The 27991-nt window shown below is 40.4% G+C and overlaps 1 protein-coding gene across 2 annotated transcripts; it reads right to left on the bottom strand.

Moving 5' to 3' along the window:
• Positions 1-902: 902 nt before the first annotated feature.
• On the bottom strand, positions 903-27812 carry tax1bp1b (Tax1 (human T-cell leukemia virus type I) binding protein 1b). Of its 2 annotated transcripts, XM_028580560.1 has the most exons (18): positions 27688-27811; positions 14429-14622; positions 10931-11033; positions 10243-10433; positions 9852-10010; positions 8723-8871; positions 8307-8397; positions 7467-7652; positions 7046-7297; positions 6204-6374; positions 5631-5703; positions 5410-5528; positions 5117-5242; positions 3428-3514; positions 2669-2870; positions 2428-2582; positions 2219-2304; positions 903-1947 (listed from the first exon to the last, which is right to left on the bottom strand). In XM_028580560.1, exons 2-18 carry the CDS (start codon positions 14603-14605, stop codon positions 1749-1751), a joined length of 2526 nt encoding a protein of 841 aa, XP_028436361.1. In that variant the 5' UTR covers positions 14606-14622; positions 27688-27811; the 3' UTR covers positions 903-1748. The 2 variants fall into 2 exon arrangements, with proteins under 2 accessions (XP_028436361.1, XP_028436362.1); XM_028580561.1 differs by lacking the exon at positions 3428-3514 and having other exon boundaries at positions 27688-27812.
• Positions 27813-27991: the final 179 nt, after the last annotated feature.

Genomic DNA, 27991 nt, shown 5'->3' with positions numbered 1-27991 from the left:
ATGTACAGTTGCTACCCAAACGAGGCAAAAGGCCTTCAGAGCAGTAGTTTGTCAGTTCTAAATCGCTCCATGGGAAGATGTATACCAAACCTTCAGTGTTTCCAGTATTGTGAGATGTCTGTATGTACAGTAGTTGCCTTGAATTGTAAACCATTCCAATCAGCACAGATCTTTATATGGCTTTATTTTATATGGCTTAAAATTCAGTTCAATGCAGACATTACACAGACAGCTTAGCCCAGACTGTCTGCTGTTCACCGACTCCCTGGTCTTGGGAAACCACGTGATTGTGTTCGACGTGGATGGAAGAAAGATGGGGCCGACGTTAGCCATGCCTTTAGCACATTTATGTTGAGCTGTGAGATAAACACATGCAGCTTCTACTGTGTGCCAAAAAAATTAATAAAATTATATATATATATATATATATATATATATATATATATATATATATATATATATATATATATATATATATATATAAACATTTAATCCCTGAAATAATGAACCACAGATCATTACATGCCACAAGATTAGGGATTTATCAACTTTGAGCCATTAGGTAACATCTTCACTGCATGGACGTTAGTGTTAATAAACTATGGTCCAATTAAGAATTGTGACAGTATTGTACTGCCAGTATGGAGGAAAGTCTTTGATATTGTGTACAGTGAATGTATTGTTGTTGTGTTTAGTGCTTTAAATTATATTTTCATATGTTTCTGGAGTTTAAAAAAAACATAGTACGTGGATGAAATGGCAACACCAGAGGTTGTTTGGAGAAACTAATGGTGATGTGCTCTTTTCTTCAAAAAGCTGCTTCATGTAAACCTTTGTTACATTTAGAATAAAAATTCCTCTGTGTTCCTAAAGACTCCTGTGTCATTAACTGCATTGACACATTTCAGATTCAAACAGACTTTATTAGTTCGTATCAGATACATGAAACTCACTTAACAAATGAAACATATCTATGGATGAAATAACTTATTACTGTAAAAGAGAAGAACCGAAGAAGGAAATTTAACATAAGCTCAGCATGCACTGATTAGCTGATGATATAAAGGTTCATAAGGATTCGGACACAAAAAACCCAATTAAATATGTATAAATCAAAACAAAAGGAAACCTAACATAAAACAAATCTATATCATACACAAAGTAGCAAGGCTTTCACAATATCGTTAGCTTTAATTATTCTAAAATAGATGATCTGATGATATACTGTATTATGTCTGAATGTAATCACTGAAGAGATCTCCCTGACTGCATATAGTGCAGCAAGGCTGCTTTCTAAAAAGAATGAGTAAATGACTTGTACAGTGAAGTTTAAGGGGGGAACCATTTGGTTGGCTGTTTTAAAAGTAAGTTTGGTAAACACTTTCCCTGATTCATTACATCCTGTAGTCTGACAAATCTGTGAGAGCCGAGTCAATTTAAAGTCAGTATTGTACGTACAGTAACGTAACAGTCTTATCCCCCTAAATTATTCTTCAAATTCCAAATGAAGGGAAATCTTCCACCTATAAAAACATTTTTGTACCCCTGCCATATACACTGAACTAGAATGTCATTTCAAAATGTCACATCACTTCAAAGTGTTTCTCTAAGTTGAAGTAACAAAGCGAAAGTCAGTATAGTTCTAAAGAGTAGATCTTCACACCATTACATGCAGAAAAGAGTGCAGAGTGATTTATTTCAGTGGCGACAGGAAGTAGGCAGACTGAATGTGCTGATTTTCTGTTTCTTCAGTCGAAGTTGAGCGTGTGGCCATCGAAGTGAGTGAGCACATGATTCTCAAACACCTTCTGGTCGCAGTCCAGCGGGAACTGCTCGCTGCACATGGGGCAGATTTTCCAGTGGCTCTCCACGTGCTCCTCAAACTTGCTCTGGTCATAGTTGGGCGGGAAGATGACCTCACAGAGTGGACATCGCTTCATGTCCATGCTGCACATGGGGAGAGGACAGAACAAGAGAAAGGCAGGGAGAGGGAGCTCACGTTAATGAGCAGTCAAGAGATGATGTGCGCAAAAACCAGGAGCGTGGGCTAATAAATAGCATCTGTCTGATGCGACGTGTGTGGCCTGCTGCTTGACGAATACCAACAAAAGGGGATTGTGCAGCAGAACAAACACTTTGCACATGTTACAATGCACAGGTTTCGAAAAATGTAGGGAGCAGCAAACTCGGATGGCATTTATGAGAGGTTGGGCGTTACCTGGGATCAAAGCAGAAGGCAGTTTGTCCATCGGTCACAAATGGGCTGTGAGTTTCAGTTGCTGTGGGCTGTTCGTTGGTATTATCCTGAGAAAAACATTTTGGGGAATTGTGAACATTTGTGAATATTTAACACAAAGAAGTCAATCATAAGTATTTAACTGCATACTGCATGTGGGAGAGAATGCAGACAGCGCAGACTGAGCTTACATTGTTGATGTTTTGCTTTTCCTCTGACTCCTCGTGGCCTTCTGGCCGGCTGTGATTGCGTGTGGGTTGGTTACACACCACATTGCTGTCCCAAGAGGGCGGGCCCACAGGGGGCCTAAGCAGCTGGTCATTTGAGAACTCCTCATCTCCCTCATCTGCAGGAAGGGAATTCAAAGACATAGCTACTGTAAATACAAGTCAATTATTAAGTTATGTGAATCTATCTGAAAAGGAAACAAACCTTTAGAGTCTGAGATGGAGTAAGGGTTCCCAAAATGCAGCTGGCTGGGGCTCTTAGAGACCAGCAGTGGGGTGGGGGCATCCTGGGTGTAGGGGACAGGGTACTGCAGGAATAAAGGCACATTGGACTGGATACTCTCCAAGCCGGTTTTCTCACTGGCCCCCTGATCTCCCTTCCTGCGGCTGCTGCCCTTCTGGAGCTCCTAGGCAGGAAACGGCAGAATTTAAAGACCAATGTCAAAATTAAAAATGTTTTCTGTGGAGCTAAATATCTGGTTTCTATCTCTCTATGCCTCCCAGTCTGTCAAGGCAAGTAATTCATCAGTGCTTACTATCACACAGCAGCTATGAGTTCTTGTTTTTTTCGCTCGCTCACACAAACATTTTAATTAGTGCCTTCATTAAAAAAGAAACTCTTCTCATTTTCAAAGGGATTGGGACGCTGTGTTTTATTGATGTTAGTTGCAGACGCCAATTTAATTTACAGTCTAAACCTCAAATTGGGTCATTCTGCTCCTCTTAGCTGTAACAGCATTACCTCGAAGCAATATTTTAGGTCAGTGAGGACCTTGCTGTGGTCCAAAGTAATGAAATGGAAAATAAGAACTCATTTACTTGGCTTCTACAATTAGAGGCATAGTAAACACAGACCAGATTGGGAGAGGGAAAATTGCCAGGGGAATGGCACTTTAAGGATTTTTTTTTTTTTTTTTAGAGTGAAGTGAAGTCCATAAAAGAGAAAATGAAAGCTGTCACTAACCTCCTCTACTTTTTCCTTCTCCTTCACAACAAGTGCTAGAGTGCCCTTCAGTTCCTTTAGCTCCCGTCCCTTCTCAGCTATCTGGCTCTGAAGTAAACAAAAGACACAAAGATAGAAGCTTCAATTCTCAAACATCTGACATGTGCTGCTGATTGAAAACTGCATCTTTGAAATACCCTCAGACCTCAGTGTGTGACATTAATTGATCACAGCCATAAAAGACTTCCCTTCGCAGAGGACTAATTTATGTACAATATTGCTCAAAGCAAAACAACCTGTTTGAATTCATCTGAGACACTAAGCAAATATCCGCCTGACCTAAGCCAAGCACGGCATTAGCCAGGCAACTGGAGGACTCCTCAGAGCCAAGCTTCGCTTGTCTCCAGAGTCTGACATAAACAGCAGTAAAATGTCGTCTTACAGATAGGCCTGCTCATAAACAACGCTGTCAGAACGGCTCTTTTCAAGGGGAGAGATAGCATCTATAATGGCTAAGCCTAGAAACTTGAAGCCACTGAGGGGCTGCTATACAGACTTGAAACAAACTGTAATAGCTGAGGCGCTCTCTTCTACCTTACACTGCTTCGTAGCCTACTGTTGAAATCACAGACTCCAATAGTCATCGTTGGACATTTATTGATCACAATGGGCCTAATTCACCAGTATCTTCCTATGTTTTCTCTTAAATATGTTCTTAAGAAAGTCCCTAAGAAAAGTCTACGTCAGATTCATGACGTGTTCTTAAACAGCAGAATTGTTCGCACCTGTGTTCTTAGGATTGATGAATCCCACGTCTTTGTAATTGAAAGCGCGTGCCTGTTGTTCCTAATTAGCATAAGGAAATGCCCCGCAAATTCCCATATAAGGACATGACACTTCCTGTGCACCTCCTGGGAAGCGGGAGACACTGTTCAGGAGATGGTTGTCGGAGTCGCAGATGACTTGTACATTGCAGTGGTGGAGGAAGTACTGAATCTAAGTACTTAAGGAGACATATTTACTTGTCCACTACCACAAACAAGGCCTGGCTTTTAAAAGAAGTTCCTATCCAAACCAGCATAAAACGGAAATATGTTGTTAGAATCGGGAAATGGTTGGTTTTATTCATGGATGTATTTTAAGCCGGTTTTACTTTCTTTAACCATGCAAGTAAGCAAATAAAGTGTGTGAAGCAGCAAAAATGGGGTGGAGATGTGAAGAGGTCCAGCCAAATAAATAAGATATGAACGCATCTTACTTAATCGAATGTGTCTCTAGCTTGAAACAAGCTAGCGCAAACCGGTGATTAGCTTATAATGCTAGCCTTTGGGGCAGAGGGTAAAGTAAAAAGAAATCGCTATTTCTATACCACTAACAAGGCTCAAAATAGCACCACACTTCCATGGTAGCATAATGAGGGTCCCTACATGTAAACCGAAGCATTGAGAACTTTGGAAGTGTACAGACAGTTTATTATAAAGACAGTAGTGCTCATGTATACAAGTAGGCGCCATCGTAGGAAAACAGACCATGGAAGTGTGGTGCTATTTTGAGCCTCGTTAGTGGTCGACTCGGTACACGTTATTAACCCCTAGGTTCATTTCGTGCCGGAATTGTCCTTTAAGTGTCCAAAGACAGACCTGATTTGAAAGCAGCATAGCATCACTGGCAGCAGATGGCCTCACTGCAGTGCTAAGTGTCTGAACTGACCTTGTAGCGATCTTCCTCTGATGCCAACTGCAGTTTCATGTTCTCGTTTGTCTTCAGTTGCTCCTTAAATTTCACCTCCATCTTGGCCAGCTCATCAGCAAACATGCAGCTACGCTCCTTCTCCTCCTAAAGAGCAGTCAGATATTAACCAATGGTCTTTTTTATCATATTCCTCTATCTTACAATGTAGAGAGTACATCATGCCTTTGGAGAACATGAGTCTTTAATAGGGTTTGAACATTTAATTTGAGGACACTTGACCAATAAAAGGACGCAAATAATCGGTTTCTTACCACCAGCATCTGCTTGCATTTCCTGTACTTGTCATTCCTGTCGGACGCCTCTCTGCTGATGCCTTTGAGTTTCTCCTGGATGATGGCTTCCAACATGGGATCAGCAGAACCTGGACTCCCTGTGAAGATAATGAAGGCAAGTCAGGCAAAACATGATTGCAGTTTTAAATGCAATTATTCATTCCATGACTTACACTTTGGCACAGTTAGATATACCATACCTGGCACTGAAGTGTCTGGACTCACTGATAAAGGGATTGTTGAGGCCTCTTGTGCTGAGCTTCTCTTCAGATCCTAAAGACAGGAAAAAATAATTGTTTAGATTAGCTCTAAATGCTATGAGATGACAGAACTTAAAAGAAACAGTATATTTGTGCAGACATGAGCTGGATACACACCGGATCAGTAGACAACAAAAATGAACATGACAAAAAAAAAATATACACAAAAGGTATGCTACTGAAAACAATTACAACATGACACAGCAGATTCTATTTTCTGTGTCTTTAATAAAGTTTGCATATCATTTTACGAAGCAACATTAAAATGTGCAAGTGTTAATGTCTTGTACAAGCACACTGAATCCAGATAAAGATGAATGGTGTTTTGTAATTCATTCCAGTCGAGAAATTAGCAATAGACTGAAGAGTGGCCAAAGAACCTTTAACTTCTGAGGACATTGAGTGGGATGTCATAGAGAGGCACAGTGTTACAGAAATCTAATCAGTCAGTTCACAGTACAGTGTATGTCAGTTTACAGTAGAGTATGTTGGCTGGTGTCTGGTGGGACCTACCCCTTGCGGATCAGAGAATCTAAGCACTTGTTTTTGCAGTCTCTGACATTCCTTGTATTTCTCCTTGTAGTGTTCTGCAGCCATGTGCAGCCGCAGCTTCAGGTCCTCCACCTCTCTCTGCAGCTCTGCTAAAACAGCTGGGTCTGCCGCAGCTGCTTCTTCTGCTTTGGCCTGGTGACAACAAACATTACAGCAGAACAGAACAGACATTAATCACAGGAACGGGCAAACTTCAAGGACCCCTGAGAAGTTGTAGCGATAGAAAGGAACCCCTCATTGATAGTACCTTAGTGATTATGACTGATCATCTACAATGTCTGTTTCTTTTTTTCTACAATGTTCGGTTAGAGCTTTTATAAGAAAGGGATGCTATCAAATTATTCTTCAGTAAAACTGTGGCAATCAATTAAAAGTGCACTAATGCACCCAGGAAACTGTTCTCATCAGGGAGAGGATGTTGTCTTTTTTTATTTAAGACCTGGTATTAGTCTGAATTATGGAAAGTAGTACAGGCCCCTTCAAAAGGCAGAACCAATAAAACCCCCTGTGAGACTTTTTCTATTTGTTTCCATTATTTTGCCCTCTCTCACTGGCTTCACCAAAACATAGCATACTTACAATATGGTTGGATGATAATACTATTATGATTTATAATCTTTCAAACTAATTGTTCTGTGGTGAAATACTTATATAATACATTATTATATACTTCTATTAAACCTCATTGCTACACAGGATATTAGAGGTTTTCTATGCTCACACATCACCTACTGCCTAAATTTACTGTTTCACATGAAGCTAATTTAATTAATAAAGCCCGTTAGATTGATTATCATCCTCACAGCTTCAATCTTGGCCTCTGCCTTCATCTGCTCTACCAGGCGCTCCAGGCGGACACACTGGGCCTGAGCTTCAGCCTTGGCCTGGCGAATGGCATCCGCCTCCAGCTTCATGTGGTAGAGTTCGGACATGGTACGGTCGCGGGTGCTAGAGGCGTCCCTCAACTCAGCGGCTAACAAGGACGACTGCTGCTGTTTGGCCTGGAGCTGTTCCTCCTTCTGCCGCAGCTGCTCCTTCAGGGCCTTCATATCTCCCTGTCGGAAACAAACGTTTTAAGTGAAGGTTTTTCATTTCCATAAGGCCACTATCAATAAGTTATGTAAAATCTTAAAAGGATCATTATTTTTAATGACTTCTTATGCCCTCATTATTATGACATAATAAATAATCAAGTTAAATACTTTAAAACAAAATGATTTGTACCAAGGGGGGGACTTTGGCCAGTATCTCTCTGTAATGTTTCTCCTTTTCAGTGAGGCACGCCTGCAGGCGTCCCACCTCCTCTTTAAACTGGGCAATGGTGTTTTCCTTGTTCACGTCCACAGACTTCAGCATCTGCAACTCTGCACTCAGCTTGGTGTTCTCCAGCTCCCGGTTTTTCAGGTGAGTCTGACACACAGACACACAGACACAGACACACACGAGAAGTTATAAAACAGTCCTTGGCATTTGCCTCATAAATACAACACCAATCACGATCATGTACCAAAGAGCATATGACTATTAAAATAAATGTTGCATGACTTCAATTACAAAACAGAGATTGAGATAGGCCTATAAAGTTATCCTTGTACAACAGCCCCAGTGTGATGCTCCATGTTAAATTAGGTATGGTTTTTTGGCTCCATTTCCATGGCGACACTACGGTATGTGACACTCCCAGTTCGGGTGCAGTGCCGACCACAACAAAAGCACAGAAACACCAGGCAGACCAGAAGAAGACAGAATAAGGCATGCCTTGTTTAGACTAAATGTTTGGGCAAGAGTAAACAGAATAATCACAGTAGTAAAATTTAAAAAACGGAAACCGGAAAAGTTAAAAAACTGAACCTTCAACTTTAGAGAATCTAATATGACAAAAATATTGTTAAGTTTACAGATTATAAAACTATCAGTTACAAAGCAGTCAACCGAACCACTGCTAAGCCTGTTGACATTATGATCATTTTACATCAAAGTACCTAGCTGCTACCTACTGAAACCATGACACCCTTATTTAGCTATTAATCTTTACGTGAAAAACAAATACTACCAGTACATTACCTTGTAAAGTTCCTTCTCATCTTTCTCATTCTTAAGATGAGATTCAAGTGCCTCCTTCTCTGCTGTAAGTTTCTTCACTCTATCCTTGAGACTAGACAAGAAAAGGTCATAAAATAAAAAGAAATAAAAAAGTTAGTCACAAATTGTATCACCCATCAGTGTTTATGTTCACATTCGGTGTTTGGAATAGTGACCATAGATTATGGTCTATGTTGTTTTTATGCATCACTCACAGCTAAAACAAGATGCTGGCAAAAAATGAGAAAAAGTCACAAGCTACTTCCTCCCTTCTTGACTTAGCAATAGGTTATATATAAAATAAGGACACATGTGATGATCACACAAGGAAGACGGATGCATGTAACCAAAACCAGCAATTCAGTAAATCTGCAACAAGCCCTCCATCCTTAATTCACCTGTCTAGCTCAGTTTCCTTTTGTAGGCCCTTCTGGGTGACTCCAATCAGATCCTCCTCCAACTGTAGAACTCTGGCTGTGGCCTCCTCCAGCCTCCTCTTTACCTCCTCTTTCTCCTCTTGCAGGGCCTGGGAAGAATTCTGCACCTCCTGGGAGACAATAAAATAACGTTAAAACCAAGTGGGATGAATAAAAAAAAAAAGCCCAAGTAAAATACAGAAAAGAAAGCTTTAGTTCGGTAATGTGAATGATCTAATGAATCATTGAATGCATTAATCATTCTCAATCATAAAACAAATAATTTACTCCAATTTGTGCCAAGACCTAAATAAATCTAGATGGGTTCAAATCTGGCATGGCAAACATAATGCTAGCTTCCTGGTATATCACTTTCTTGGACTCTTTGCTTGTGGAAAACGTGTGCAAAGCATAAAAAGTTTATCGTCTTTGAAATGAAAGTCCAAATCAAAATGAACATTATGTCTCGGTGCAGAGTTTTTGAACTTAAAAGATCAAAAAAGCAAATAAAACGATTTTTCTTTTTACAGTTTGTTTATAGCAAGAATTCTGGAATCTTTATATTCACACCATATAAAAAAAAAGTATAGTCATAAAATGAACAGCCACAAAATCTGTAATCATGTTTTCATCTGAAAGCAGTTTTAAAAGCAGCAAATTTATGGCAGAGGACAGCATTATGAATTATTACTGACACTACTTTTAAGACTTTATGTAATGCTATAATAAAACGAATTACAACTTCGATAATACAGACGTTCATATCTGTCAGAGTGTGATTTATACTTTTAGTGCATCACAAGTTTGGATAGCTATGCATATTTGCAGTCTTTCGCTAGGGGGTGCTAAGAGACTGTTTGGCCAAATGTAAAAAACTGTCCTTGAAATAACTAGAAGTACTTGAAAAGAGCATAAATCATATAATCTAACACATTTAGCAGCAGGTGTGGCATAATCAATGACCAAAAACAACTAAACTGAATAACAAAAAAGGAAACAAGGCCTTTTGCTTCACTGACAAAACTTTAACAACAGCAACAAATGTTGTTCTCCCCTCCTTACAGCTAGCACTCCTATCTGCCTTCAGCAATTGACTCCATTCTCAGCTTACTTGGCTCGCTCTTCTCAGCTGGGCACAGGTTTCTTTCTCCTGCTCACACTCCTTCTGAAGACTCTCCTTCTCTGCTTCCAGCTGGTCCTTCTCCTGCTGCAGGAGGCCTATGTTTTTCACCAGCTCCTCTTTCTCTCTCTTGGCTTCCTCCATCTTTTGCTGCACAGAAAGATAAATTGTTCAAGATGTTCGACCATTCACATAATAATTCACTTCACTTACTAAGTAAACCACCATTCCCAAATAGTATATACTGTTGTTCACCACTGTACATGATGTCCTTACCAAACTAATAATTACTCAGCGAGTTAAGCAGCTGTTCTGGATGTAACAGCCGAATAGGATCTGAAAACATTGATGTATTGAGTTGCACTGCTAAGGCATACTATACCTCAAGGAAGCTAGCCTTGGTGGTGACCACCAGGATGTCAGAGTTGCATTCATCCTCCACAGTCAGCAGCTCGTCCTCTGAAGGGCTGTTGGCACGAAACTGGAATGGCGTGCTGGCTCCCCTGATCTCCCCTTTGTGGGTCACATAACAGAACTGGTAGAACTCTGCATCATCGTTGGGCACATAATATCCTGTGGAAGAATGACATCCAGTCAGTGAACTCACTGCAGAAGCATCACAGAGAAGCAAAGCAAAAGATGTTCCTCCACAACCCTAAACTTACCTCAGTCCTTAGATTCGCTTAAACAGCACACTTATTCCAAAGTTATTACAAAGTGCAGTTACAATTTTGGGATAAGTGCACATAGAATGAAAAAGTGCAGAAACTGTTGTACTGTAGTGGTTCAGTGATCTGGATCATAAACTATGCATCTGTGATCTTGTGGGTTTGAATCTAAAAAGCTGAATACTCTTTCATGTCACTCTCCATTATTTTATAAAAAAGTAGTATAAACCATAATAAAAAAAAATCACAAACTGAAATGTCTTTAACACCAGAAGAGAGATCTGTGGGGAAGGGTTCTCATTTAACTCTACCCACTGATTCATTTTTTTAAGTTTTAACAACCCTCTGATAAGTGGTTATTAAAAGGTGTCAAAGTTGTATAAAACTATGGTATGAACTTACCCTGGAAGACCACTATTCGGTTGACTGCGGTGCCTTCCACATAGTTCTCAGGGAGTGGCGACCACAAGAATGTGTAATAGTCCCTCGCTGTGCTCCAACCAACCTGTGAGACATTGTGGGGAATCCATTCAACCAGATGCTCTCACCACATCAGTGTAAGATAATAACAATGGAGGATTAACAAGGAGACTTCCTAGAATCCACACACTGGCACTTCTAAAATATCTCAAACTGGTTTATTACAGTAATCATGTTTTTTTTTTATCCATGTCGGGGTGATAGTGTAAGACCATGTCTACTGTGACTTTCTTTTCTAAAAAAAAAAAAAAAAAAATCATTCTGTGAAGTACTGATACTCCTGGTCACCACGTGCACATGGCCCGGAGCCTGTCATGAACAAGCCTAACTGTGGAAATGTAGCTACAACTCACTTCTAACAGGAAGAGGAAAATAGGTGAAAATTGTATACATAGGTGACTTGAAAATGAAAACCAAAATGTAATTATATGTATTTTATGTGTTGTTAACTGATGGCTGATGAGGGGGGAGTACAGAAAATACATCCATAACTTCAACCCGGTGCCATAAAACTGTCAAACTAAATCAGAGTCACATTGAGCTGGCTGGCTTTGGTGTGCACACGTGCATCCACAACAAGTCCCGTCAAACCAGCCTATTAAAGCAACCTCTGCCCCAGAACATAGATTAAGTTGTGTGCTGTGACTTTCAAAGTTTTGGCCCAAATTATATTTTAAATATTCATGCAGACAGATCACGCTTAAATATACTGCTGCAACAGATGATGCTTTGATGTATACAAGCTGTTCTCACTATCTGGGCAGTTTATTTTCTCAACTGTGTACAAACCTACAGCTACAATACTGCAAGTGTTCATCAGAGCCAGAGATAGAAGGCCCTGGTGCTTCAAACCCCCCCAATTGTTACCAGTGCAGTTCCAGCCTGCAGCAGTAAAGAACAGGAAGCAATTAAAACATGCACCTAGTTAGAGAGTGTCATTACTGAAGGCTAGCCCTTACCAGTCCACTCATTAGAGCAGCAAAGGTGGTGGAGGGAGAAAACTCTGAGAGGAACTCTTTCACTTATAACAGACTGGTCTGCCATGTGTATAAATAGGAGGAGAGGAGGTACAGACAGTGCAGAGCCACTATAAAAAAAAACTGGTCTGAAGCAATAACACAGGCAACACTGCAAGAGTAAAATATCCAATATACAAGAAGTTACTAAATGTGACCATAGGGCCTACCCTACTGTATTTAATTTATTTTAGTTTGAGCATGACATTTCACCAGTATTCCAGCAAAGTTATACATAGGCTAAGCTAAGCTGACAGAAGCCGGTGGCAATGTTGCTGCAGGAGGTAATGTATTGTCTATGTGTCAGTCAGACTGTATAAATTCAGGAGCAAGTTGTTCATGAATCACACCTAGAGGTTGTGCTCGAAGACAGGTTAATTATAAAGCTGTGCTTGCTTTGTCCTAGGCACTGTGACAACCTGTCCCAACAACATTCCTACATAAAGCCCAGAAGAGCTTGCATCACGCAGTATGGTAAATCTTCCAACATCAAAAGGGCTAAAAGCTGCATTTGTTCATGTGCAAACAAGAAACTGTCTCCTATCTATTTATCATCAACAGCATATTTAGTTTATGTTTGACTTGCCAGGTAAAAGTGCATATTAAATTAAGTGTTAATTGTACAAACAAGAAGAACCCTCAACTATTTTTTTTATAATGCAACACGTTAATGTTTACATTAAGTGTTGACCCCTCAAAAAGTACTTTTTACCTTACAGGACTAGAATGACAGTCATTGACAAACTATAGCAGTCGTCAAAACAATATAGTGCAACTGTAGACTACAGCCAGTGACCGACAAGGTTGAACAACATTCTTGTAAAAGATGGTAAACAATGAAAAAAGTCATGTAGAGACAAGTTAAGTTTAGGGACCAAAACACCTAGTTAAGATAGTTAGAAAAAAGATTGTGATTTGTGTTAATACACCAGTCCCCGGGACACAAACACCCGTTTCCTGGGTGAAAATCTTGTGGTTTCCCCTTAACTTCTTCCGGGACACAAACTCCCCTCCCCCGCTTAAAAGCCCTGTGCGGGTCACGTGATGCCCTTATACATCCATTGTGAAAAGGCATATATTAAAAGATCGATTTCGGGATTTCATTAATCAATATCAGATCACTCAAACAAAGTTAATTGGAGAACCGATTATTTTAACCCAGCCCCAAAAAATTTCAATTTAGTCCTAATTCTTCAAAATTATAATTCTTTGAACCCACTGTGCTAACAAGTTCCATTTCAACCAACTGAACCATAGACCATTATCTAGTCTAACCGCATCCCTTAACTAGACCTATCTGGAACATGCACTATATTCAGACTAAAAGTATATCAAAAACAAAAAAAATACTAGAAAGCACTCAAAACAATCTAAGACAGAGCCGGAGCCAATAACAACTAAATGTGTGTTAAGGATCTACCATTGTTGCACGTGTATCCAGGTTATCTCTATGCACACAAAGGCAAGAACTTGGCACTGAACGTCTCATCTGTCAGCACTGCCAGGAACATTTACACAATTTACGATCCTGCCCTCAGTCTTTTCCAGCTCAGCTCTGTTTTAGAGGCTCAAGAAATTAGTAATTTTAAGATCTATACTGCCAGTTAGTGCGTAGCTTGAGGCTTAACACAATGTGATGTGGCATCCAGCTACAACAGAGTGCTGAATCCAGTATTTAAACAGCCTCTAGACATTACCTGATCCAATTCCAGTAGCCTAACATGACCTTATTATGGCATGCTACAAGATGTGCATGAAGTAAATGTCTGACTCTTAACACTAGAAGCACATTCAGGCAGAAATGCAGCACAAACAGAAACAGCTATCAGTTAGATGTTTTTGATCTGGTGTGATTTAATTCCAGCTTCCATTGCATCTCCGGAAGATAAAAAGCATGTTGGTCTAGAAGAGCCTGGAGCCATATGCTTTCATGTACATCCACGATTCACTACAGATGAGTCTAAAATGAATTACTGCCACTGTATTGGATTTATTGTGCTCCTATAACAAGATCCACTGAAGTGTGTGGTGGGGCTCAAAAAGCTTGAGTCTGTCTTTTCCAAGCTCATTTTTTAAATAACCACAACAATAGCTGCACTTGCAATCTCTCAGCACTGACTTACTGTTTTATTTTCACCTTTTTAGTAATATCTCAGTACTGTAATTTCTGCAAAAATAAAAATTCTGAAGCATCACTGCAAAGTGTTCACTGGCACAGATTAATAGATTTTAAGACATGCTTAGGTAGCCACAATGTCATTGCTCCATTGTATCCATAGTCCTCATACAGTATGTTAGAGATTTACATCCCAATACATTATACACAATATGCTCTAGTCATTAGAACACAATATTATTTTGTGTGTTTTTTTTTTAAATGCTTTCATAATGCATTGCATTTTACCTTGAATATGCCAACCCAGTCCTTTGGATTGGGTGTGATGAACTGTGTCAGGGTATAGTGACACTCCAGTGCAGCATGGGGCATGTAACTCTTCCCCACATTCTGGAAGATGACGTGGGCGAAGTTTGATGTGTCCATGGTGTCGCTTAATAAAGTCCCGTCCAGGAACAGTTCCATAAATCACTCAGCAGTGGCTATACAGGAAGAGATAAGTAACAAAATATATGATTTTAAACAATAACCACATAAACTACCACTCTTTACAATGAATGAGGATAAGTGAGGAAGCCAGTTATATACAACAAAACTGATTTAGTTACTATATTGTTATTGAATAAAATGTCACTGTATTCTATCAATTGTTTAGTTGATGGTAAAAGCAATTTGAATAAATCTCCATAACATTGATATTAACATACATTTGAAAGTGGAAACATGTCCTCATTTTACTTAGACTAACCATGTTTGATATTCAAACAGAGCCAAAGTCTGTTTTTTAAGTTGGCAAATATAATCATTATTCAACGATATGGAATATGGTAAATGGGGAAAAAAGTGATTTAAAGAAACGTGTCTACAAAAAGGCAGATTGTAAATCTACATCCTCAGCAAATATGAGTATCATTATACTTCATTATATAAGTATAAATGTGGCTCAGACTATAGACTGTAGACTACTGGGCTAATGGACTTGTGCCTTATACCGGTGTGAAACAGATTAGCCTCACAGGAAGTCTTTGTCAAGATGTAAAGTCAAAAACATTCCATGTTTGCCACCAGTTGCTCTCATATGACCAGCAAAATGGTCATTTGTCATTGGGAAACCCAGGCAATGTCCATGACACCCAAACGTACAGGACAAGTCATGACCTTTCACTTCCAAAACACGATGGACAAGCAATGCAACAGGTTAGTGGTACTGTAGCAACATCCATACATCTTTAACCTATCTGTAACACTCTAAAGTAGTACTGGTGCCTGTCTTAAGCCAAATACACCTTTCAGTGGCACTCTGATTGGTCCAATTCAGCTCATGTGTTTATCAATGACTGCTGAAACATAGTTACACTGATAACACCAATAGGTATGTAAATGATTATATGATACAGTGTCCTCAAGATCTAGGTAATATCTTCTTTCCTCAAATGCAAAAGTGAAACAGCTGTCCCAAATGAGAAAAATCACATCCTCAGTGGTGTAAATAATATTTAATTTCTACTAATAAAGTAGAAATACTTAATAACTGTACTGGACTTCTTTTTTTTAACCCAACTATTCATCTTTCTTATCTGGCTTACTTTCACATTACTAGGTTGTTTTTAGTTGTTTTATTTTTTTACAATGAAATCAATATTTATTCTCCCTGGCTTTTCATGCTCAATTGTTATCTTTTAAAAAGGTAATAAGAAAATGACTGTGATGATGAAGAACAACTTACTTAGGCACACATTACACCTATATACATTAAGAATTATTATAAAGGGTGACATTCATTGTTTGGCAAGATAACTTAGTTCCAAAATTAACCTACTATGCATTTTAATTGCCTTTTAGACCACTTTATTTTCAGGTATATTGATCCTAAATACTGTCATAGTGCCACCCAATTCACAATAAATTAGCTAGATGACAGCAGATATAAACTCCTCTAGATGAAAATAATCGTTATTTAAACTTTAAAAAAAACACCCCATGCTTAACGTGAGTTAGCTAACGTTATTACATGGCTTGGTTGAATTCTAATGTAGAATGCGGTCTGTTATTTCTTGATAACAGACCGCTGCTAAGGATAACTGTCTATGAGGATAACACACCGTTGCCATGCAAAAGCAGAACGTTGCCATGGACGCAGTTCTGTTCACTCTGGAGGACAGCTATCAATCAATCCGCTGAAAGAAGTCCGGATAATTTAGCCTATGAGCTGTGGCAAAAAGTGGGGAAACGTGGAGCAACTTCTGTCCTCCAAGCAATGACAGCAGATCTGATGAGCGTCTATCGCTAATATATACCGTCTATGATCGCTAGCTACGCAGTAACAGCCGTAGGGACAACAACGCTAATTAGTTAGCTTACATTGCAACTTGTTTAACGTTAACTTACAGGTGTGTCAACATGCAGCGGCTCTGCAAAAATGAAACGAGATGAATGAGGACATAAACGTCCACATAAATATTCCCAAAGAAGCCATTCACCGTGTCTCACTTCACCGTCAACAGAAATGTTCAGTTTAATGTAAATTAGAGCAGCCGATAGCCCGTTAGCTCACTACAACACGTCAGCTAATGTTTCAATGTTTTAATGTCAATTCCTGCAGTGATTAAAACAGCAGCTGGGTCATTTGTGCACTACGGCAGCACCCCATAAAATATACGGCTACTACCACAGCCCGTAAGGTGGTGTTGAGTAGCTAATAGACGAAGGATTGCATTACAGAGTTTTTACGTTGCTATGGACGAAGGATTCCAACCGTAGAGACGGAACGGACTATTTTCTCTAGTGGAAGCAATACAATCGTATTTAAATCAATAAACTCCCATTTAAATAAATATTTTGTCAGGTTAATAGTCAAATTATTGATTTATTTGGTAAGTAGCCATGTAATAAGCGGGATAATGTAGAGCGAGGCGGTTGTTATAGCGAATACAACCCCTTCCAGTCGGGGAGCCAAAGTCTCAAAAGCTCAATAAAATGGGTTGAACCTGACATGGTCTGCCATACTTTTTATTTGTGTTTTTTCTGTTAACTTTGACCCTAAGAACCGATAATTGGACGGTCTGCTCTGCCGCAAATATCGCGAAAAAAAATTGTGGCCAGTTTAGTGTATGCATCCTGTAAATTTTATCAGAAAAATGATTTTTTTTCCTCATATCCTCAGTGGGTTGTGTAAGCTGTCAATAAATGCATTCCAGATGCACAGAACACATGTGCTGACAACATCCACTGAAAAAATAACTCTTAAAACACATTTCTACATGATTTTGGCTCAATTTAATGCAAAGAAATTAGGCGTTTTCTCACTTTTTTCCAATATTTTCATCTTTACTTCATTGGCAATCCACTATTCCCCCAAGTTATGGCATCAGTTAATATGCCATTCTTTTCACCAAACAGAAAAAATTATAAAAATCCAACCAAAATCAATGGATCTGTGATGATTTCACTACTAGTTGGCGATCAACAGGCTCACAATCTCAACAGAATTTTAGGCAACTCTCAAAATTCCGAAAGACGACGGTTACCAACGGACTTCAAAGCTGCTCATCATTGTCTGTGGTAAGTGACAGTCACTTTAGTGAATACCGGTAGGGTTTTTTGGGAAAAGAATGGTAATATGGATATTGTAATGGTAATTAACTGAAAGTATCACGCCAGTCTTAAAAAAACAAGTATATTTCTGATGATTTCTCATCCCAAACGTATCCCTCTGGCAGCAGCATTCATTCTCTACTAGCTAGTTTACTTTAGCTTTAGCCGTTTTAGCTAATTTCGGTGGTTTCTTTAAACGGCAATAACTCCTCACAGGAATGGGGTAGAGACTTACTTTTTTTTTTGTTGCTCAGAATCTTATGCTCTACGAGAGGTATGTGTCCTATATGTCCATTTTACTTTGACCAGAAGTTGCAAAATTGCAAAAATTTCAACTGGACTCGCTAGGTAAAGAAATAGATATGAGAATAAATGCTGCTACAGGGATACGTTTGGAGTGAGGAATCATTAGAAATAGACTTGTATGAAGGCTGGTGTGGTCCTTGAAGTGATAACCATGTCAGACAGATAGTAGTAGGCTAGTAAGGATAACTAAAGGCTGCACTAAACTTTAGCTGTTGTTAGCAATTAGCTACATGGCCAGTTGTTAAGTTCAGGTTTAGAAAAATTTTAGCTAGTTAGCTTGTGGCATGAATGGCCACACAAAAATGATATGTAACTATATTGAATATCAAACTGTACACAATACTGAATACAAATGTTCTGTAATATGTAAACAGTTTGTTTTTGTATATAGTACTGTACAGTATATAGAGTGAGTGATTTGTCCAAAGCTAGTTAGCTAGTAGTGTCAAACATCTAGATCTCTTTCACCTAAATGCACAATATTTCTCATTTGCAGATTTGGTTCTGATCTTATTGGGTTTGCTGTGGAGGAAAAGTTAGTGAGAAGACAAGGCAGCAGAGGATTGGAAAGGACAATAAAGAGGAGTTGAGTGGAGAGGAGAGTGGAGGATTGAACAAAGAGAAGAGTGGAATGAGGAGAGAAGAGTGAAGAGGACAGGGTTGGACTGAACAAGAGAGAAGAATAGCGGAGGAAAAAAAAGAGGAGTGAATTGATCAGGAAAGAAGAGTGGAAAGTTATGGAAAGGAGTTGATTGAATCGGAGAGAAGAAGAGTGGAGAGGAGTAGGAGAAGAGTGGAGAGGATAGGAGAGAAAAGTGGAGAGAAGCAGATTGGATTGGAGAGGAGACGAGAGAGTTAAGAGTACAGGAGTGGATTGAACAAGAGAGAAGAGTGGAGAAGAGTGGATGGAATAGGAGTGGAGAGGGGAGAAGTGAGAAGAGGAGAGGATTACATAAGAGGAGAAGCGTGGAGGAGAAAAGAGAGAGGAGAGGAGTGAACTAAACAGGAGAGGATAAGAGTGACGAGAGAGAACAGGGGAGGAGTGATATGAATTGGACAAGAAGGATGGAGCCTGAGTTCTCAATCAAGCAGCTGGAGCGAAAGCTGCTCAGTACCAACTATACTGCTTGCATAATGTGTCAGAAAACAGTGACGCTGGTCCTCTTCAGAAACTGACAAATCAAGGCTACCCTTCCCTCCTATATGCTGTAACCAACAGAAAGGATGATATATCATACAGACTTGACAATGAGCTCCAACCTCAATGTGACTTTCTGGGGAGGAATCCTTTGTGGCACACACAATGTCGTGCGAAGTACACAAATTGTAAAACTGTTGACCAGAAGAGGAAAAAAGTTGAAAAGACAGAAGGCACTTCATTTGAAGCAGAACTTAATCCTGAGCCAGACAGCAGCAGGCCTACTAAGAAAACACGGATGTCAATGCCACAGCCCATCAAACACAAGGAAGAGTGCTTCATTTGTAGAAGAGCACGCACAACCAAGGGGAATAGATCACTCATTTTGATCGTCACTTATGACAGACAAAATGCAGTATGGGAAAAAGCAAACAAACTTGAAAATGAAGAGATGCTACACAAGATTTGTGGTCCTGATGGAAACAAGTGTACTGATATGATTGCTGAGGACTTCCGGTACCACAAGGAATGCATGACCAACTACCTGACAAAGCGTCTTCGTTCACAGGAAAAGACTAGTACTGCCACCACCCCATATGATGCTGCACTCATATCTCGGATAGATGAGCCCCTTTTCAAAGAGAATGCCATATTCTTTGTTACAGCTTTGAGGGATGAATTCCGTAAATACTTGGAAAGCCATGGAGTTCACAATGTTACCTCATACAGATCTCAGTCCTTGATTGCCCGCCTTAGAAGGCACTATGAAGTAGGTGGCAATTGTAAAATAATGGTTGTGCCACAGAAAGGATGTTCTAGCCTGATTTGCTCAGCAGAAATGAATGTTGGCTGCATGCTCTCAAAGTTGAAAGAACTTAAGGAGGAAACTGAAGAGGCAGAGTATGAAGAAGAAAGTAATGATGAGTTGACACCAGATGACATCATGGTCTCTTCCTACAACACTGCAAAGAGAATACGGAAGGAGCTCCAGGACCAACGTAAGCAGGCCCTGAAGGAAGCAAGAGAAGCCAGAACAGCTCAAGCCAGTGGAAGTTACCAGATGCCTGGAAGTATGACTGAAGACCTTTCACTGCAGCTAGAGATATCATACCTGGAGGCATCCCGAAGAGTGAGCTCTAACCTTTATAACCACCTGGCATGGATGATAACAGATTCATCTCCAGAGTTAGGTGAGGACGGCCGGGTGAAAGTCAGTCCTAAGCAGCAAGAACTAGTTCTCAACCTTGCCCAGGATGTCGGCCAAGCAGTTGCCAAGATCCCAACACCGAAACACGTTGGGACAGCTTTGCACATCCTTAAGGAAACCAGAAGCAAGTCAACTGTGTCACTCCTAAATAGATTTGGGAACTGCATCAGCTACAAAGAAGCACAGAGATATATTACAACAATGGCAATGGCAGTTGAAGAGCAGACAACTAGGGATTGTGCCTTCATACCAACGAACCTGAAGGTTGGACGATTCACACAGTTTGCATTTGATAACCTTGACTTCCAAGAGTACACAAAGGACGGACGAACACTGCATGGCACAACACACGTCATATTCCAGTACAAGAATCCAGATGAAGACCCCACACCAACGGTTAGTTTACCTCTACTGAAAACCCGCCAACCAGCCCTGGAATCTTCTCAGTCTTTTCAAACCAAGGAAAGCCACCTCAGTCTAAAAGATCGTCAAAAGAGTCGCTCCCTGGTTGGAGTTGAAACAGAGCCTAAGCTTCCTTTGTGTCTAGCAGAACCTCTTGACCACCTGGGCATCATCTGGCATTTGGTGCATAGCTGCCCTACTGTACTATTGGAGGACCTGAAACCAAGTTGCGCTGCTCCAACGTGGAGTTCATTCCAAGCATTTCTCATCCCAGATACTACCCCTGCAACTGTGATCAGCTATGGCCCCTTCTTCCCCAAGTCACCAACAAACCCAGATGTGGTTGAACAATCGGTTCAGTACTGCATGGATGTGTCGAGAAAACATGGTCAAGAGTATGCCATCATCACATGTGACCAAGCAATCTATGAGGTGGTTCTGAGTCTGCAAAAGAAGAACAAAGAGAAGTATGCAAAACTTATATTGCGCATGGGTGGCTTCCATATTGCTCAGAATTTCCTTGGAGCCATTGGGCATTTGATGCAGTCCACTGGAATTGAAGAGATCATGGTCGAAGCTGATGTCTGTCTCCGTGGAACAGCAAACTAAATCATCAGTGGGAAAGACTACTATGCAATGCTCCATGCCCACACTATGGTGTATGCAGCCATGTTTTCCCTACACTGGGAAGCATTTTCCAGATGGTTGGTCGATGAAGAGAAGGACCTGGAGTACATGTGTGTGCTTAGCAACAATGTCCAGATACTCCTAGATGCCCTGTCAGAAGAGGATGTAGAGAAGGCAATTTCTGCGTGTGCTGATGCAACTGACCAACTGAAAAAGCTTTCATGTTTGATGGCTGAATTTGATAAGGCATATACCTCACCTACGACAAAGCTATGGCTAATGTACATGAATATGGTGATGATTCTTAGAAGTTTCATCCATGCTGAGCGTGCAGGTCTGTGGGAGGAACACCTGGCTGTAGTGGAAAAGATGTTACCATACCTTGTAGCTGCTGGCCACTACAAGTATGTATCCCGCCTGCCCCACTACCTAGAAGCTATGAGAAGCTTGCCTACACTGGCTACAAACATCTATAGGGCATTCAAGGATGGGAAGTTCACTGTATGTCAAACAGAAGGACGGTTCAATGGTGTCTGGACAGACATGGCACATGAAAAAACCTACAACCGTGATGCCAAGACAAAACTCTTCACTGGCATCAGTCAGCAGCCAGCGGCCATGGAGAAATACTTGAAAGCTCTTCCAGTTCTGACAGCTGTTTCAGAGCAGACAAAGGCTATGGCACACCTGGATGCAGATGACACTAAACACCACGAGGACAAGGACAGCCAAGGTGCAAAGGAGGCAGAAGGTGTAAGGAAAATAGCAGATGTCATCAATAACCAGATGATCAATCCTTTCACATGTGAAGAACAGGAGCTGATCAACATTTCAACAGGCCACAAAGCTACATCTGCTGACTTGATCTGCGCTCGTGAAAAAGGACTGGAGGCACTGGCTGCAGCGAGAAAGACAGACAGTGAGAAAGTAGCCCAAATTAAACTTTCAACCTTTGCAGCAAAGCCAAAGAAGTCAATGTCCATGGCATTCAAAGCCAAAAAGGTCTATGAGGAGGAGAGTGCAGTTGTGCGGAACCTGTACTTTGTTCAGGACTTAGAGGAAGACAGGAAGGTGGAAGTGTTTGGCCACGAATGGACAAGCTGCCCAGCCTCCCTGTTTGAGCCAGATCTGTCCCTTGACCAAAGTTACGCAATGCGTAAAGGAAACAAGGCAGACTACCTGGCTGCAATCAAGACAGCCCTTGGCAGCACATGGGGGCAAGTGGACAAACTACCGCCGTCTGACAAGCCTGTTGTAATGGTAGTAGATGCCATGGCATTCATTCAACGTTACCAACATCTTGGGAGCAGCACCTTCCATGAACTGCCAGGAAAATACCTGAGGCAGCTCCTTGGAATCCTCCCAGACAAGTGTGACTGCATCCACTTTGTTGGGGATCGATATGATGTCTCCCCTGCTGAAAGTCTGAAAGGTGAGGAAGGAGAGAAGAGAATGAAGACCTGCCCCAGCAAAATGAAGGAGTACAAGCCACATGATACTCTCCCTATACCGGAATGGAATTCATTCACAATCCACTGAATAAAGCTAATCTGTTGAACTACATTGGGGAAGCATGGGCAGCTCAGAACAAGTCACTTCCTGCAGGATGCACGCTTATTCTTGGTGGAATCTTTTGTGATCCTGGTCGCACTGTCCTGTTGTCAGCAGATTGTCAGGTTAAACTTCCAGACCTTTCCTGTGAGAAACACGAGGAGGCAGATACCAGGATGTTTGCTCACATTGCATACTCAGTACAAATTCTGCACTACAAACGGGCTCTAGTGGTTGCGACTGACACAGATGTAATCATGATGTGCATGTACTATAAAAATATAGTACATGCACATAAAAATATAAGAAAATCAAAAGCGGAATATTACATCACAACAATAACCGAAGCCAAGGGAAATCCTCTCATAATGTGGAAGCAAATAAATGGTATTGTGAAACCATCTGGCAAATCAAAGACCATCCATGAACTTAGAAATGGAGACAGGCAGATTAGGGACAGTAAACAAATAGCATTGGAATTTAATATGTTTTTTGTTTCGTCAGTGGAAGAACTGGTGCAACAACTTAATGTAGAACAGCAACCAAAGTTCACTAAACAATCAATAAACCAATACTCTTCATTCTCACTTCAACTGATTAATGAAGTAAAAGTGCTTGAAGCGATAGATTCAGTTAACAACAGCTATAGTAAGGATCTTTTTCACATAAATACAGTCCTTTTGAAACGAAATAGAAACAATTTAGTAAAGCCTCTAACACACTTGATTAATTTGTCTATTCAGAGCGGACAATTCCCTAAAATCTTGAAACAGGCTAAAGTTATGCCATTATTTAAGTCAGGAACACCCGACCAGGCATGCAATTATTGCCCTGTAAGCATCTTACCGGTATTTTCAAAAGGTGTTAGAGAAAATAGTGTATGGGCAACTTATGACTTTTATACAATCAAATAACATCTTACACCCATTACAATTTGGCTTCCGTCCTCAATACTCCACCGAAACGGCAAATTGTTTCTTTGTGGAACAACTCAAATTTGCAATAGATAAGGCAGAAATCGTTGGCGCCGTCTTTTTGGATCTCAAAAAGGCATTTGACACTTTAAATCATGATATCCTTATCCACAAACTGTCCAATTTTAACTTTACACCAGTAGCTTTACAATGGTTCAAATCATATCTCGAATAGAGAGATCAGTGTGTGGTGGTTAATAATGAAATGTCTACATTCTTAAAAATGAATACAGGAGTACCGCAAGGGTCCATTCTTGGGCCATTGCTTTTTACTTTGTATATTAATGATCTCCCAAACTCATGTCCTACAGCAGGATTTCAGATGTATGCTGACGATGCAGTGGTTTATGTGCGAGGGAAAAGTGTGCATGCAGTTTCTGCTGAACTGGCAAAACACCTGCAAAATGTGGCGGTGTGGTTTCAAAATGCAGGGCTGACATTGAATGTTAAAAAGACTATATCTATTTGCTTTGCCTCAAGATTCAAGTCCATGTCAGAAGAACTAAATTTACGGATAAATGGGCATAAGATCCAGCAGGTCTCAGAGGTCAAATACTTGGGCCTTGTACTTGACTCTCAACTTAAATTTGACATATTAAAAAAATATGTCGAGTAGCCAAAGCTAATCTTTCAGATTGATCAGGGACTACCTACAGTTTTATGCTGCTCACACTTTCATGCATGCCATGATCTTCTCGCATATAAGTTACTGCATCTGCACATGGTCACAGGCTACTGTTACTACAGTTAAGCCAATTCAAATGATTTATAACAGAGCGGTTAAAATCCTAGATAGGAAATCCATTAGGTCACATCACTGTGTTAGTCTGAAGAATTTAAATATTTTATCTTTTGTAAATTTCATAAAATTTTCTTTGTTGAAGCTGATGCATAAATGCTTAAATCAGCAAGCGCCACAGGTCTTGAGCGAGTGTATAGTTGCTCTCAGGGCTGTGGGTTCACGGACTAGAGGAGCTCAGAACGGGAACTGCCAGATCCCGAAATGTTGTACTTCATTTGGACAATCAGCTTTCTCTGTACAAGGCACAAAAGCTTGGAACTGTTTACCCACTGAACTGAAAGGAGAGTCAAACTGGGTCCTTTTCAAACACAAACTTAAAGACTTTTTAATCAGAGGTCAAGCATGTGACCACTGACTATCGGCTTCATTGTTATTGTGTAATAGTGTTTTAATATGTTTATTTTAACTATGCATTGTTGAATTTAATGTAAAGGCCCACTAGGGACGGACATTGAGAATTAGCTTCGGCTAAAATGTTGTAGTATGTAACATGAGCTTATGTAACATACTTGTCCCTATTCAAATAAACTTAAAAGTAAAAGTAAATAAGTACTACATCACACACATGGATGGGCTGCAGGACTTGTGGGTGAAGACAATGGATATCTTTCTACCTGTTCGTGTCATCACAGAAGCTCTGGCGGGGAAGTATGATGTTGGAGCTTCAGATCTTACATCCCTTCTCCTCAGCATCTACATACTTACCGGATGTGACACAGTGAGCTATCTTTACAGAAGAGGAAAAAGGCAGGCCTACACAACTGCAATTAAACACCTGGCAGACCTTCTGCTGCTGTGCAGGTACGGTGACCCTGAGGAAAGCCTGGATGTTCACGAAGAAGTTATAACAGCAGCACGGCGATACATGGTGTCACTCCATGACAGGAGTGACTTTGGTGGTACTTTAGATGCACTGCGAGCCCATCTCTTTGTGAGCATCAAAGGAGACATGCGTTGCCTTCCACCAACTGAAGATGCCTTCCTATTACCCCTTCGCCGAGCCCCGCATCAGTTGGCTGTGTGTAAGCGAGCACACATGGTTCACCCAACCTACCCAGCTGCCACTGATTTTGGGAGACAACTTGTCAATGGCAAATTGGTGGCAACCATGATGCTAAAAGAGGCAAAACCTTCTGAACTCAAACAAAGCAAATACTGCCGCTGCAAGAAAGGCATGTGTGCCCGAGGATGCTCCTGTGCAAGAGCCAATGTGAAGTGTGGCATTGCATGTCTCTGCACCGGACACCTCAACAGATGTTCAAGGATTGAACTTGCGCTTGAAGACAGGGACACGTAAGTAGGCCGTGTGTGTGTGTGTGTGTGTCTGTGTGCGTGTATGTGTGTGTGTGTTCGAGAGAGGGGGTGGGTGCATCTTTTATCGCGCTGCTGTATAACCCACCCTGCCGGTCTTGTTTGTTGTCTCCTTAGGTGGTGAGGGTGAAGGTCTGTCCCCAGAGCAGTATCTGCAGTGTGCCACCCTCCTGATTATCCCACCTCACAGGGACCTGCACCTAGTTAATTAAGTTAAATTATTTTGTTCCATTAAAGCAATAGTTGTCATCTGAGGCAATAAAATAATGAAAGTTATTTTTCTGTATTATATTTCTTGTGTGACACATTTCCATTGGGAGAACAGGGTTATGTTTAAATTAAAAAGATGACTGGGCCATGATGTTTAATAATGTGGACATTAAAAACAATGTTAAATATCCAGTATGTCTTTCGGAATTTTGAGAATAGCCTAAAATTCTGTTGAGGTTGTGAGCCTGTTGATCGCCAACTAGTAGTGAAATCATCACAGATCCATTGATTTTGGTTGGATTTTTATATTTTTTTCTGTGGAATGAGTATACTGTTTGGTGAAAAGAATGGCATATTGACTGATGCCATAACTTGGGGGAATAGTGGATTGCCAATGAAGTAAAGATGAAAATATTGGAAAAAAGTGAGAAAACGCCTAATTTTTTTGCATTAAATTGAGCCAAAATCATGTAGAAATGTGTTTTAAGAGTTATTTTTCAGTGGATGTTGTCAGCACATGTGTTCTGTGCATCTGGAATGCATTTATTGACAGCTTACACAACCCAATTGAGGATTTGAGGAATAAAATCATTTTTCTGATAAAATTTACAGGATGCATACACTAAAATGGCCACAATTTTTTTTTCGCGATATTTCCGGTAGAGAAGACCCTCCAATTATTGGTTCTTAGGGTGAAAGTTAACAGAAAAAACACAAATAAAAAGTATGGCAGACCATGTCAGGTTCAACCCATTTTTGAGACTTTGGCTCCCCGACTATTCAGGCTGATTCGCTATAACAACCGCCTCGCTCTACATTATCCCTTACTTAGCTACTTCAGGGTGGCTCTTCCATTTCGGCCTCCTCAGATTATATCATTTTGTCCGACGTAATAGGGCCTGTGACAGTCAAAACAGTTGCTCGGATGATTATCGGACACACTAAACACTGTTGTCATCTACAGCTATCACCGAACAGGATGTGTAACGTTAACGCTAAATAAAATATTGGTAAAAGTCGACGGTAATGGCTGAAATTAACAGCTGGCAAATACTTGCTACGAGGAAAGGCCTAATGTGAAAACGATGGCTAAGTTAGCTATGCAGCTAGCGAGCTAACATCAGTTAAATACTTTACAGGACGAGATCACGCGTTAACCCCTAGCTAGGCAAAGAGACATCCTAAAACTACCGAACAAAACATTAAGTTAAACACACAGCGTTAGATTAGAAACGGTACAACGCCCTCAACGAAAAGAGCAGCTAACAACAGAGCACTGATATGAACTGGAGGACAAGGTTAGCCAACGTAAACTGTTAGCAACGCTGTCTCTCGAGTTAGTTTCTAAAAACCCATGTCATACGGAGGGAATATCAACAACAACCTTATAATTAGTCACATTTATAAAGTAAACCTTAAACATACCCAGTTGCCATGTTGAACAGGAGCTGAAATCCGAATGTATCGTAAAAACAATTGTTGACGCAGTTCAGTGCTTTCCCGTGCCCTCTTCCTGGAATAATAATAACATTACGTCATTTCCGGAAAGGGGACCTAGCTTGGGAATCCCACGTATGAATCCCACCCATCTAAAAGACATGTAGACAGACAGTGAAACAATGTTACAAAGAACAAACAATGATGTAATGTAAAATCAAGTGCAACAAATATTTTGGATGACATCATGCGAGCAAGGGTTATGATTATGCGAGACTATGATTATAGTATT

Source organism: Perca flavescens, chromosome 6 (assembly GCF_004354835.1).
Source record: "Perca flavescens isolate YP-PL-M2 chromosome 6, PFLA_1.0, whole genome shotgun sequence".
Taxonomy (NCBI): Eukaryota; Metazoa; Chordata; class Actinopteri; order Perciformes; family Percidae; genus Perca; species Perca flavescens.
Note: the sequence above shows the minus strand (reverse complement) of the source record. Positions and strands in the feature narration are given on the sequence as shown.

What these genes read in the sequence shown, in the direction of transcription:
- tax1bp1b (XM_028580560.1), bottom strand. Translation starts at nt 14,605, where the DNA reads ATGGAACTGTTCCTGGACGGGACTTTATTAAGCGACACCATGGACACA. An exon ending in AGAAGGAAAAAGTAGAGGAG is followed by an intron (nt 2,871 to 3,427) that starts GTTAGTGACAGC and finishes TTTCCTGCCTAG; the next exon opens with GAGCTCCAGAAGGGCAGCAG. An exon ending in GCCTTCTGCTTTGATCCCAG is followed by an intron (nt 1,948 to 2,218) that starts GTAACGCCCAAC and finishes CCCCATGTGCAG; the next exon opens with CATGGACATGAAGCGATGTC.